The 13431-nt window shown below is 45.7% G+C and overlaps 1 protein-coding gene, 1 non-coding gene and 1 pseudogene across 2 annotated transcripts; 1 reads left to right on the forward strand and 2 right to left on the reverse strand.

Annotated features, from left to right (window-relative positions):
- Positions 1 to 1327: 1327 nt before the first annotated feature.
- Positions 1328 to 1449, reverse strand: LOC126005278 (uncharacterized; annotated as a pseudogene).
- Positions 1450 to 3748: 2299 nt separating this feature from the next.
- LOC126005318 (small nucleolar RNA SNORA12) lies at positions 3749 to 3890 on the reverse strand. The gene has a single exon (XR_007494455.1). It is a non-coding gene; the product is annotated as a small nucleolar RNA SNORA12 (small nucleolar RNA).
- Positions 3891 to 5807: 1917 nt separating this feature from the next.
- On the forward strand, positions 5808 to 12503 carry RABIF (RAB interacting factor). The gene is made up of 2 exons (XM_049770695.1): positions 5808 to 5981; positions 11868 to 12503. The coding sequence occupies exons 1-2, from the start codon at positions 5856 to 5858 to the stop codon at positions 12111 to 12113; spliced, it is 372 nt and encodes a 123-aa protein (XP_049626652.1). The 5' UTR covers positions 5808 to 5855; the 3' UTR covers positions 12114 to 12503.
- Positions 12504 to 13431: the final 928 nt, after the last annotated feature.

Raw genomic sequence — 13431 nt, forward strand, 5'->3', positions numbered from 1 at the left:
CAATAGCCTAGGATTTCAGCTTCCTGAAAAATGGCCCCATTCTCTTAAGGGCACACTTCTGTTAAGGAGTGTGTTTTTTTTTGTTTGTTTGTTTTTTGTTTTTTTTTTAACTGCTGTGTTTGGTACATTTAGTCTTTTTCCCACTATAAAGTTATTTTACCTCTTTGGTGTGGATTTTTGATCCCGAGACAGAATAATCAAGGACAACCAAAATTCTACTAATTCCATTACCTCTTATCACCATTTCTTAGCCTTCAGTCAAGGCTCCTCTGTGATACAGAGTGAAATTATTGCTTTATGAGTGTTGGGAGTATGGGAACATGATAATCTAAAGGATGTACGGTGTTGTTGTTTTGTTTTTTCTTTTTGTTTTTTTTTACTCTGAAATTCCTTTTTTCCTGACTTGTGTTGATCTATAAAGAGTTATTTCCTTTGTATTTTTTTAAGAAAAAATTAAAAACCAACTGTCTCAAATGCCTCTACAAGAATTTATGGCTAATCAGCAGACATTTTCAAAATTAGTTTGGAAATTGTTTCTTTAATCTTGTATGTTTGTGAACTATCTCTTTGTTTCTTTGTTAAACACAGTTTGAAAGATAGTTACTTTACCATTAGAGATTCTCATCAGTTAATGCATCTCTTGAATTTGCCATATTCATTGGCCCATCACACACTTTACTTGAATGCCAAAGGAAATAAAGAAGAGATGATCTTAAAACCTCAGTACCTACTTTGTATTTTAGAGTTTTGGTCACCTCAGCTTGTTTTCTGTTTTGATTTCTGGTATGTGATTTATATAGTAGACAGTTCTCTGAAACTTTCAAAGTCCTGGGCAAGAACGATAGCAGAGCAGTAAGGCATTTGCCTTGCAACGCAGCCAACACAGTACCAACCCTGGTTCGAATCCTGGCATCCCCTATGGTCCCCCAAGCCAAAAACCAAAAACCAAAAACAAAATAAGTTTTTTAAAACTTTGAAAATCCTGATAGGGCCAGAGATAATGCAGCAGGTAGGGTATTTGCCTTGCACACAGCCAACCTAAGTTCTATCCTCCGCACCTATATTGTCTGCTGAACCTGTCAAAAGTGATTCCTAAAAAAAAAAAAAAAAAAAAAAAAAGTGATTCCTGAGTGCAGAGCCATAAGTATCCCCTGAGCATCAAACAAACAAAAATTCTGATGAGCTCATTCTCCTTTCTTTATTTTCCAATAAATGTTTCTTTTTTTTGTATATATATATATATATATATATAAACTGAAATATTATACTAAAATTTTAAGAAGAGTACATATAAAATTGTGTATATAAACACATATTAGCCTTTTTATTTTGTCCCCCAATTCACAATACAGACCAGGCATAGGGCCTGGGTTGAGGTGTATATGGGGTGCAATAAATGTTTCTACCCTTTTTAAATACAAGAAAAAATTTGGTAAACTCCAGGTAAAGGGTGAAATTCAAGAAAAAGCAATTTTCACTGAAGAAGCCTGCCAGTCTTTGGCAGTAGCTGCTGATTAAACCAGTTACTGTATTTTCCAGCGTATAAGACGACTCCCTACTTTTCCTGTTAAAATATAGGGTTTGGGCTGTATTTGCCATATAAGACTACCTCTCTTTTAACGCACACCAAATGGAAATTAAAAAACCTAAGAGAAAAAGAATAGAACCCTTCAAGGTTGACAGTATAGGTTTGTTTTTTTTGTTTGTTTTTTTGGTTTTTGGGTCACACCTGGCGGTGCTCAGGGGTTACTCCTGGCTGTCTGCTCAGAAATAGCTCCTGGCAGGCACAGGGGACCATTTGGGACACCGGGATTCGAACCAACCACCTTAGGTCCTGGATCGGCTGCTTGCAAGGCAAACACCGCTGTGCTATCTCTCCGGGCCCCTTTCTCAGTGGGGTCGGGAGGGTACGACAAAAACCACCGGGGGCGACGGCACCCTTTGCGCAGGGGCCACCCCTGTCAGGTGCCCAAGGGGGGTTCCCCGCCCCGAGCCCGGAACCCTGACGACCCCCGCCGGCCCGCTACGAGCCCCCGCCAGCGCCCGCCGGCTGTCGCTGCCGCCCAGAACGCCACACACGACAGTATAGGTTTAATAAAGCTAGACTTTGGATTACCAACAATCATTTTACATCACTTGTCATTTGTGGTGAGTGTGATTTTTTTGTTTACTTTTTTTGGGGGGAGGTCACACCCAGCAGTGCTCAGGGGTTACTCCTGGCTCTCAGAAATCACTTCTGTCAGAAATTGCTCACAGGAGACCATATGAGATGCTGGTATTTGAACCACCATCTGTTCTGAGCTGCTGTGTGCAAGGCAAATACACTACCACTGTGCTATCTCTGGTCCTGTGATTTTTTTCATTGTGATCTACATTGAGAGCAGGGAGAGGGGCCTCCTTGAAGAGCAGATGGCTGGGGTGCAGTGATTAATAGGACAACTAGAGGGAGACAGAGCCCGCTGTCCCATAAAAGCTGAACAGAGGACTGAGCACCAGAAAGCCACATACCAGCGATGACACCCGGCGCTGGATGGGATGCAACTCTCCATACTCAGCTCCTCTGTGTGCTCTGAAAAATGAATCAGGACAAACAGGACTGAGTGATGACGCCTGGCATCTGAATGGGATGCAGCAGTAAGAGGGGTCCGGATCACTAGTCCCTGAAGCTGGAGTAAGTTTCAGCATGGCTTATAAGACGACCACCTTGGGGCCGGAGAGATAGCATGGAGGTAAGGCGTTTGCCCTGCATGCAGAAAGTCGGTGGTTCGAATCCTGGCATTCCTATGGTCCCCTGAGCCTGCCAGGAGTGATTTCTGAGCATAGAGAGTCAGGAGTAAACCCTGAGTGCTACCAGGTGTGACCAAAAAAAAAAAGATAACCCCCAACTTTTAGGAAGTTTTTCATGAGTTAATATGCCGAAAAATATGGTATATAAAGCATATAATTTACTGTTTCTGGGAAAATTGAGCAGGTTAAATGGGCAAGGGTAGAGGAGAGTAGGAGTAAATAATTTCTCTTTTATGACTCCTAAATTCTTGGGAATCCCAAGAAATACCCCCAAATATTCTATAGCAGTCTTACAGAAACATGTAAAACTATACTCAGTCCTCCTTGTTCCAAATCCACTCATATATGTTTTTTCTGTTACCATTTAATTTAGGCCTTTTTCTCCTGTCTAGTCCCTCCATTCTGTGATCAGGTATCTTTGTAAAGTACAGTTGAATCATTACAGAACCTAACATACAGCATATTTTCAGGAGGTATCATTTCTGGCTTCATTTTTTTTTTAATTTTATATCTTGTTTTCTGGGCCACACCTGGCTCTACACCCAGAAATCACCCCTGGCAAGCTCTGGGGACCATATGGGATGCTGGGAATCCAACTGTGTCCTTCCAGGCTTGGCCTGCCTGCAAGGCAAAAAGCCCTACCGCTATGCTATCGCTCCAGTCCCTCTGGTTTCATATTCTATAGATTCCTCCTATACTCAGTAAGTTATAGTGTAACAACAGACTCGTGGTTATCTTGGGCCTATTTCATCTTTCTGAAGAAAGTAACTTCTGTCTTTTCCTCCAGGTATAATATACCATCCTGTTTTTCACATGTTCTCACCTTTTGATGTCTGGTTTATTGTTTTTTTAATCCATCACGGGGTTGGTGGAGAAGCACCCCTCAGCATAGATCCTCCTCAGGCCAGACAGGCTTAGGGCAGCCTGTTCGTAAGGACTTAAACTTTTGAGATAGCCTGGACTATGTGGGAGCCAAACTGGACATGGAAAAGGAGAGAGCATGCTCTGTCCTCCAGCCTTGTCAGCTCCTATGCAATATGTGTGTGAGAGTACAGTCCATTTGAAAACTTAACAAATGTGCCATGAAGAAAGCTACCACAAAAAAATTTCCCCTTTGGTTTTTGGGTCACACCTGGCAGCACTCGGGTTACTCCTGGCTCAATGCTCAGAAATAGCTCCTGGCAGGCTCAGGGGACAATATGGGATGCCGGGGTCGAACCTGGGTCTATCCAGGATCTGCTGCGCCCTACCGCTGTGCAATCGCTCCAGTCAACCTTTTAATGTTTATTCTCTCTGGAATAATGACTTTCCTAAGAAAATCCTTTTAGCACTTAGCTCAACCATATAATTCCCTAAATGTAATCCTATTTCCATTTACCTTTTTCACATTTTATCATAGCTCATTGGATTTGGGGGCCTGAGCGATAGTGCAGTAGGTAAGGCATTTCCCTTGCACATGGACAATCTGGGTTTGGTTCCCAGCATCCCATATGGTCCCCTGAGCGATTGATTCATGATTCAGGAGTAATTCCAGAGTTGGGAGCCAGTAGTCACCCGAGTATCAACAGGTGTACCCCTCCAAAAAAGACAGTTGGACTTGGGTGTCTTCCTAGATTATATTTGAGTATAAAATGTCATGGATGAACATTTTATAAATAAAACTTCCAGGGCTTAGTATATAATTAGATAATGCTGAGCTAATGACTGGGGTAATGAGTAGTTTTGATTTTAATCAACTGCTCTCTTCAGGAGCCCAAGATCTGTTGCACTAGAACTAGAGGGATAACATATACATGGGTCCTAACTCTTTTCTTTATTATCTTCTTCACACGGAGTTCCTCACAACTCATAAGGAAATAGTGGTTATTTAGTCAGTCTCTAAAGTGTTTCTTTTAATACTGCCACATAATAAAGACTATGAATAAAGTATGTCTAGCAGATATCAGCCAAGTTCCCCGCATCTTTGCTCATGCCTCGAAAAAGTCATACGATTAAAACTTGCTCCTCAGGGTCCGGAGAGATAGCACAGCGGTGTTTGCCTTGCAAGCAGCCGATCCAGAACCTAAGGTGGTTGGTTGGAATCCCGGTGTCCCATATGGTCCCCCGTGCCTGCCAGGAGCTATTTCTGAGCAGGCAGCCAGGAGTAACCCTTGAGCACCGCCGGGTGTGACCCAAAAACCAAAAAACAAACAAACAAACAAACAAAAAAAAACTTGCTCCTCAGATTCCTCTTCATGCCTCTCAGGAAGGCAAAGACTCACATCTCAGAAGACGGAATAGTTTGGTCATCTTTATTTTTTTTTTCAATTTAAAAAAATTTTTAAGCACAGTGGTTACAAACATGTTTGTAATTGGGTTCCAGCCATAAAATGCACACACCTTTTACCAGTGCAACTTTCCTGCCACCAGCATCCCCATTTCCTTCCTACCCAAACCCCTGCCTGCCTGTCTTCAGGACAAGCATTGTATTTTTCTTTCTGGTTGTCAGGGTAGCTGTTAGTGTAGTTATTTCTCTAACTGTGCTACCACCCTGTGTGGTTCTTCCGGCCCTCATCTCTATTATCTCTGAGTAGTATTACTATTGTATTTTTTATTTTTCTTAAATCACACATATGAGTGAGACTACTCTGTGTATAGTTCTCTCCCTCTGATTTATTTCAATCAGCAAATCCAGGCAAATTTCATGACTTCACTTCTTTTAACAGCTGTGTAGTGTTCCACAGTGTGGTCCTCTTTAACAACCAGGTGTAACCCCGCAGTAAGGGACGCCTAGAAAGGCGGGTAAGTTAAGGGGGAGGACTGACACGTCCGAGGAAGTGACACTGTCACAAAGCCCAGCCCACAGCCAGCCAGCCAGCCAGCTAGCCCGGTGAAGCGATGAGTAAGAGCGCATGCGCAGTAATGTTCGGAGGCTGCAGCCCGGCGCCACCGAAAGTCGCGCCTGCGCAGAGAGCGAAGCCGTCTCGGTCCCGCCCCGCCTCCTAGCGACGCGCCTGCGCGTTTTGGACAGGTCTGGCTGATCCCGCGCCTGCGCGGTCGGGGCCGTGGCGGCCGCGGTGGCAGCGGCGATGGAGCCGGCGGATCCGCTGAGTGACTTAGTGTCAGCCGAGGGCCGAAACCGGAAGGCGGTGCTGTGCCAGCGCTGTGGCTCCCGGGTGCTGCAGCCCGGCACCGCGCTCTTCGCCCGCCGGCAGGTAGGAAGGCGGCCGGCGGCGGGGACAGCCCGGGAACCGCGCCCTGAGCGCTGCCTCGCACTGGGGCCTGCTGGCTCCTAGCTCCGGTGCGCCCCGATCGCTGCCCCGGGTCGGAAGTTCTGTGTCTGTGCAAGTTGTTTATTATTATTGTTATTATTATTATTATTATTATTAGTTTTTGCGCTCAGTTAGGGGTTCCTCCTGGCTCTACGCTCAGAAATCGCTCCTGGCAGGCTCAGGGGACCCTATGGGATGCCGGGATTCGAACCACCGTCCTTCTGCATGCAAGGCAAACGCCCTCCCTCCATGCAATCTCTCCGGTCCCTTCTGTGCAAGTTTTGATTTCCCTCTTTTGACCTTATTTCTTCCCCAACACCCTCTTGCTGATCCCAGAACCTCGCCTGAAAAGGCAAAGCCTCTCTGCGTGCTCGGAAATCGAATACTCCACCGACTGCTGTCACCACGTGGGAGAAACCTAGAAGAGTTTATTTTGGTCAATTTACAGAATTGTTTTGTTTTGTTTGGGCCCACACCCGGCAGTGCTCAGGAGTCGCTCCTGGCGGTGTTTGGGGGACCATATTGAACCCTGATCTATCTCAGGCAAGGCAAGCGCCTACTCCTTGTGCTATTGCTTCAGCAAAGTAGACTCTTTCTCACCACGTGCGTGTCCTGCCAGATTTTAAGTGTAAGGGGGCAGAAATGGCTCGACAGCTTTTTGGGGTTTTTTGTTTTTTTTTTGTTTGTTTGTTTGTTTTTGCACACTCCAAGTACGGCTGGGCCTATCAACATCTCCTGCAGTGACCCTGCGCTGGGAGTACCCCCAAGCAGCCCTGGCTGAGGCCCAAACACTGCTCCCCCACACCCATCAAAACTTGTTTCTGGGGCTGGAGAGATAGCACATCGGTAGGGTGTTTGCCTTGCACGCAGCCGGTGGTTCAAATCCTGGCATCCTATATGGTCACCCGTGCCTGCCAGGAGCGATTTCTGAATGCAGAGCCAGAAGTAACCCCTGAGAACCGCGGGGTGTCACACACACACACACACACATACACACACACGAACTTATTTCTAAATGTCCTCAGCCTGTGCGACCTACCACATTAGGAATTGGATCTCAGTGTAAGAGTTTTGGGTGTGCACATTTAAGCTGCTGCAAGGATCTGATCTAGAGGATAGAAGCCATGGATGCCGCTGAGTCTTCCAAAAAGTCTTTCCTCATCCCCACCCCAAACATACGCACAATTCTGCAGACAATAGGGCAGTAGTTCCCAGGTCCCAAACCCAGGCCCAAAACTAAAGACTACAAGGCTCTCTCACAAGCATAACCCTACTTGACTTTATGAAGTAATTGTTTTAGTTGTTCATTGCACTAGACAGTGAGGTCCACTTCCCTCCTACACCTAGATTGAAACAGTAAGTGTTCGAATTTGTGTGCTGAACTAAAATGAAAAAAATGCACTGACATAAGTGAGAAGGATCAGTAGGTTAAGTTGGCCCTTTGCTATTTTCAGTCATCTAAGTGACCTCACATACACCATGTTGAAACCCTTGACTGCCATACCTTTCAAAATCTTACCTGAAGTTTGTGACAGAGAAAATCATTATTAGATTATACCTAAAATATAATTATATTTGCGATTTATTAGAAAATCATAATTGGTGGGGTCAGAGAGATAGCATGGAGGTAAAGCGATTGCCATTCATGCAAAAGGTCGGTGGTTCAAATCCTGGCATCCCATATGGTCCCCTGAGCCTGCCAGGAGCGATTTCTGAGCATAGAGCCAGGAGTAACCCCTGAGCGCTGCCAGGTGTGGCCCAAACACCAAAAGAAAGAAAGAAAATCATAATTGGTAATTATGATTAGTAAATCACAGAGGGTGCTGAACAGATACATGATATTTGTAGTTATGATGGTTTATTTGCTTGAGGGGGTCACACCTGGCAGTGCTTAAGGCTTACTCCTGGTTGTGTGCCTCAGGATCACCCCTGGCATGACTTGGGGACCACTTGGGGAAGCCTCTAAGCTTTCCACTTTACAGCCTTATAAAGAATTACCTGTAGATAGTATTGTGTTTGCCTTCAAGTCTGGTTTCTATCCAACACCATTCAGCGATCCTTTGCACCAGGTTACTCATTCTCCTTTCCTCTTCTCTCTTGGTAACTGCTATTTTGTCTTAGAAATAGAAGGTTTGGGGCCAGCGAGATAGCATGGAGGTAAGGCATTTGCCTTCCATGCAGAAAGACAGTGGTTCGAATTCGGACACCCCATATGGTCCCCTGAGCCAGCCAGGGGTGATTTCTGAGCCTAGAGCCAGGAGTAATCCCTGAGCGCTGCTGGGTGTGACCCAAAAACCAAAAAGAGAAAAAAGAAATAGAAGGTTTGAGGGTGGGGCCAGTGAGGTGGCACTAGAGGTAAGGTGTCTGCCTTGCAAGTGCTAGCCAAGGAAGGACCAGGGTTCTAGGTTCTATCCCCCAGCGTCCCATATGCCCCCCCCACCGAGCCAGGGGCAATGAGAGATAGCATGGAGGTAGGGCATTTGCCTTGCATGCAGAAGAACAATGGTTCTAATCCCGGCGTTCCCCTGAGCCTGCCAGGAGCGATTTCTGAGTGTAGAACCTGGAGGAAACCCTGAGCGCTGATGGGTGTGACTCAAAAACCAAAAAAATAAAATAAAAGGTTCGTTTTGTTTAGTTTGGTTCATTTGAAAAAGTGAAAAATGTCAGCCTAGTCAGATTATGGGATATATTAAAGTGGTAAGAAATGGAACCAGATGAAGCTATGGTGATAGGGCTATAGGAGATGAGGGACCCCTGAGATGCCTCGTCCCAGGGGAATGGAAACCCTTAAATAGAGGCTACAGATGAGATAGGAAGGACACTCAGCCAAATGTCAGTCAGCTGTGGGTAAGGCAGGGGCATAGCAGAAATGGGCAGTGGAAGATTGGGCACATATGAGGGAAACTGTAGAGCAGCCTTTAAATAAGAATGTGGGAGCCAGAGATAGCATGGAGGTAAGACATTTGCTTTGCATGCAAGCCACCCTGGTTCGATCCCCTGCACCCCAAATGGTCCCCCAAGCCTACCATGAGCAATTTCTGGGCACAGAGCCAGGAGTAACTCCTGAACACCGCCAGGTGTGGTCCAAAAACCAAAAAATAAATAAAGTAAAGGTAAAATAAATAAATAAATTCCTTATGGGAACCCTGGTCTGTCCTGGGTCTGCCGCATGCAAGGCAAAATGCCCTAACACTGTGCTCTCTCTGGCCCTATCTTTGCTTTTAATATCCCAAAGATCATTCTCTGTCCCTCTCCCTCTGACTTATTTCACTCAACATAATCTCTTTATATCCATTTATGTGTAAGCATGTCTTCATTATTCCCAATATTGTGTAGATGTACCACAGTTTCTTTATCCACTTATCTGTTCTTGAACACTTGGGTTGTTTCCAGATTTTGACAATTGTGAATAGTGCTCCAGTGAAAATACGAGTGCCGAGGGCTTTTCTGCATTGTGTTTTTGGTTCCCTAGTATTTATTCTCAAGCAATATTACTGGGTCATATGGGAGCTCAATTTCAATTTTATTTTGTTTTCCAAAAACACTAGACCAACATTCCCGCCAGCAGTGAATGAGAGTCCCTTTCTCACCACATGTGCTTGAGTACCGATAGTTCTTGTACCAAAAATGTCTTAATTAAATTTTACCTTTTTGGGATAACCAGTGCACTGAAGCAAACCTGTCCTATTAGCTGGAATATACTAGAAGTCTATCAGGGACTGGGAAATTGTGTATCAGTAGTAGCCAAAGATGTAGGGCAGAGAGGACCAGTTCTGCTGACTCTGCACTCTGCAGTAGTCCAGGGCAGCTGCCAGAAAGGATCTTCAAGGGACAGTGGGAGATGTGCCATGCTTTCAGCTGATAGCTGTGAAAGCATCTGAGTCAGGGCTTACAGAGATCCAGGGGGTGGGTTGTTGATGGACCACATTATAGAGCCCAATTCTTGGTTTATTTTTGGAGAAGGGCCCACTCCAGCACTGTAAGATATCTCCAGGGCTTATCCTGGAGGGTGCTTTTGGCCCCTCATTTTTCCTTTGTAAATGTTCTTAACATAAATCAGCATAGTCATAATACGGATGGAGTGAGTTGAAGGCAGATGTTCTTTTCCTGCTCTGTTACTATTCTAGACACTGGAAATACAACAATAAATAAGAGGGGTACACTCCCTTCTCTCAAGAAGCTCGTAGTCCAGTATTGGGGAGCCTTGGTAAATTAATAAGGTCACTTCAGAGAATAAATGGTGAAAAAAACAAGTGGAAGTAGCTTGAAGAAACTTTGGAGGAAATTAATATTATTCTCTTAGTCACAGTATCAGTTTCTTGCTATTATATACTTGGCCCTAAATCTCTGAAATTGTACTTTATTTATTTACTTACTGGTTTGGGGGCACCACACTCAGCAATGCTCAGGGCTTTGCACCCTGAGATCACTCCTGGTGACTCAAGGGTCAGCTGCATGCAAGGCAGACACCTTACCCACTGTATTTTCTCTCCAACTCTGAAATTGTACATTTTAAATACATATGGTTTATGTGTCAATTAGACTTGAGTAAAACTTTATTTTGAGGTCACATCTTCAGGCCTAATTATGACCTCTCAGGGGTCACCCCTGGCAATGCTGGGGGACCATATGTAGTGGTGGGAGCCCAGGTCAGCTCTGTGTAATGTGAAAGGCAGGTCCCTTGACTATTGTGCTCTCTCTTCAGCACTCTAAAATAGGAAGGTCACCTCCATAGTGTCTGTGGTGACCCCCAAGAAAGCAGGAGCCTCCAGGCCCATACCCATTGATGCCAGTGATTAGACTCAGGCCCTCACACATGCAAGGCACTTGAGTTAACGCCCTAGCCTGGTAAGGCTGTATTAAACAATAGAAGTATGGTAGGGAGGGCCCGGAGAGATAGCACAGCGGCATTTGCCTTGCAAGCAGCCGATCCAGGACCAAAGGTGGTTGGTTCGAATCCGGTGTCCCATATGGTCCCCCGTGCCTGCCAGGAGCTATTTCTGAGCAGACAGCCAGGAGTAACCCCTGAGCATTGCCGGGTGTGGCCCAAAAACCAAAAAAAAAAAAAAAAAAAAAAAAAAAAGTATGGTAGGCAATATAGGAAGCTATATCATGTCCACTTGAGTTAATATTGAGGCAGTGCCAGCCTTGGCAGGCTCTGTGAGTGGAGCTGGCTCATCCTACTGCAGAAAGCTAGAAGGCCAGCCTGAGCCAGGGCCAAAATGGACTGTGGTTGGGTTACGACAAGCAACTGTTCTTTTATTTTGAGGTTTTTGGTGTGTTTTTTTTTTTTTTTTTTGGTCACACCCGGCAGCGCTCAAGGGGTTACCCCTAGCTCTACACTCAGAAATCGCTCCTGGGGGGCCAGAGAGATAGCATGGAGGTAAGGCGTTTGCCTTTCATGCAGAAGATCATTGGTTTGAATCCCGGCATCCCATATGTTCCCCTGAGCCTGCCAGGAGCGTTTTCTGAGCATGGAGCCTGGAGGAACCCCTGAGCACTGCTGGGTATGACCAAAACAAAACAAAAAAAATAAAGAAATCGCTCCTGGCAGGCTCGGGGACCATATAGGATGCCGGGATTCGAACCACTGTCCTTCTGCATGCAAGGCAAACACCCTATCTCCATACTATCTCTCTGACCCCAGCAGCTGTTCTTCTGCCCTGGCTTTAAGATGAGGGAAATTCAGTGGCAAGGAGCTCCTTAGTTTGTGACTTAATGATGGGGCACCTCACTTTGTTTCACCTCAGGAAACCCTGAGGCAGTGTAAAGTCTTAAGTCAGATGATCTGGTTCAGCTGGGCCTTTCTTTGTGTTCTTTTGGCGACAGCTTTTCCTTCCCTCCATGAGAAAGAAGCCGGCTCTGGCCAATGACAGCAACCCCCAGGGCGACCTCCTCCAAGAACACTGGCTTGTGGATGATATGTTCGTCTTCGAGAATGTGGGCTTCACCAAGGATGTGGGCAACATCAAGTTTCTGGTCTGTGCGGACTGTGAAATCGGACCCATCGGCTGGCATTGCCTAGATGACAAGAACAGTTTCTATGTGGCCTTGGAACGGGTTTCCCATGAGTGACAGAGGGGTGGGGACTCTGTGCCACTCCCAGCTATAAAAAGCGACTCCCCACCAGAACTGGCATTTCATCGGGTCTGACTGTTCCGCTGCCCCCTTCTCTCTGGCAGCATGTCCAGTGGAACTTGCTGAGGGCTAGTCCTGCCTTCTTAAAGCCTCTAGTGCATGTCCCTTGCTTTGTTCACTTTATATCACATTTCCTTGCCTCCTTCCAGTTTTAGGACATCAGGTAGCACAAGTCATTTCTCCTGGGCCATCTGTCCCGAACCTCATGTCCTGCCTAGAAGAGCATTATTCAACCAATGAGCCATGGTACCATGGTGCAGGTGGTGCGTGTGTGTTAACAGTTGAATGTTTTTCTTTAGGAAGAAAGCATACAAGCAGTTAAGAATGCTATCTGTGGGGCCGGGCGGTGGCGCTAGAGGTAAGGTGCCTGCCTTGCCTGCTCTAGCCTAGGACGGACCGCAGTTCGATCCCATGGTGTCCCATATGGTCCCCCAAGCCAGGAGCAACTTCTGAGCACATAGCCAGGAGTAACCCCTGAGCATTACTGGGTGTGGCCCAAAAAAAAAAAAAGAATGCTATCTGTGGGGCCAGAGCAGTGGTGCAGCAGTAGGGTGTTTGCCTTGCTTGTGGCTGACCTAGGACAGACCTTGGTTTGATCCCCCTGAGTCCCATATAGTCCCCAAGCCAGGAGTGATTTCTGAGCACATAGCCAGAAGTAACCCCTGAGCACTGCCAGGTGTGGTGCAAAATCAAAAAAACAAAAACCAAAAAAAAAGAATGCTAAGTATGCTATTTATCTAGCTTGAACTACAGTAACATTCTTTTGGGGGCGAGGGAGTGGGGACACGTTGACATGCCTCAGTGCTTAAGCCTTGACTCTAGACTGATGGTCATTTTTCATTATGAAGTTGATGAGTTTGGCCTCCAAGTCTTTGGCACTGGATATCATTTTTTTATGTCTATGCCTCATGGCCGTAGTCTCTTCTTGGAGAATTAAGATTTTTCAACCTCATGTGACAGTAACTTCAAGGAAAGCTTGGCACTGGCTGTTTTCTCTGTATCATCCAGATTCAGAGTGAACTGTCGCATGTAAGGGATAGGCCTTTGCCCTATTCTAGATGAGTTTAGGTGTCTTCCCTGGACATCTAGTTTAGCAAATGTGTAACTAATTAGATTTAGTTAATGGACCATGTCACTGACTGAACCTCCTGTGAGTGGGGCTCCATTGAAATCGCTGTTGCAACTCACAATGTGACATTTCCACACAGAACTCTGCATTTCTGTTCACTGTTCATGTGTGTTGGCCTAACAATCT

This window comes from Suncus etruscus, chromosome 3, assembly GCF_024139225.1.
Source record: "Suncus etruscus isolate mSunEtr1 chromosome 3, mSunEtr1.pri.cur, whole genome shotgun sequence".
NCBI classification, from domain to species: domain Eukaryota; kingdom Metazoa; phylum Chordata; class Mammalia; order Eulipotyphla; family Soricidae; genus Suncus; species Suncus etruscus.

Bases quoted from the DNA above. Each gene is read 5' to 3' on its own strand.
- RABIF (XM_049770695.1), top strand. From the start codon at position 5,856: ATGGAGCCGGCGGATCCGCTGAGTGACTTAGTGTCAGCCGAGGGCCGA. The intron at 5,982-11,867 runs GTAGGAAGGCGG...TTTTGGCGACAG, and splicing joins CGCTCTTCGCCCGCCGGCAG to CTTTTCCTTCCCTCCATGAG.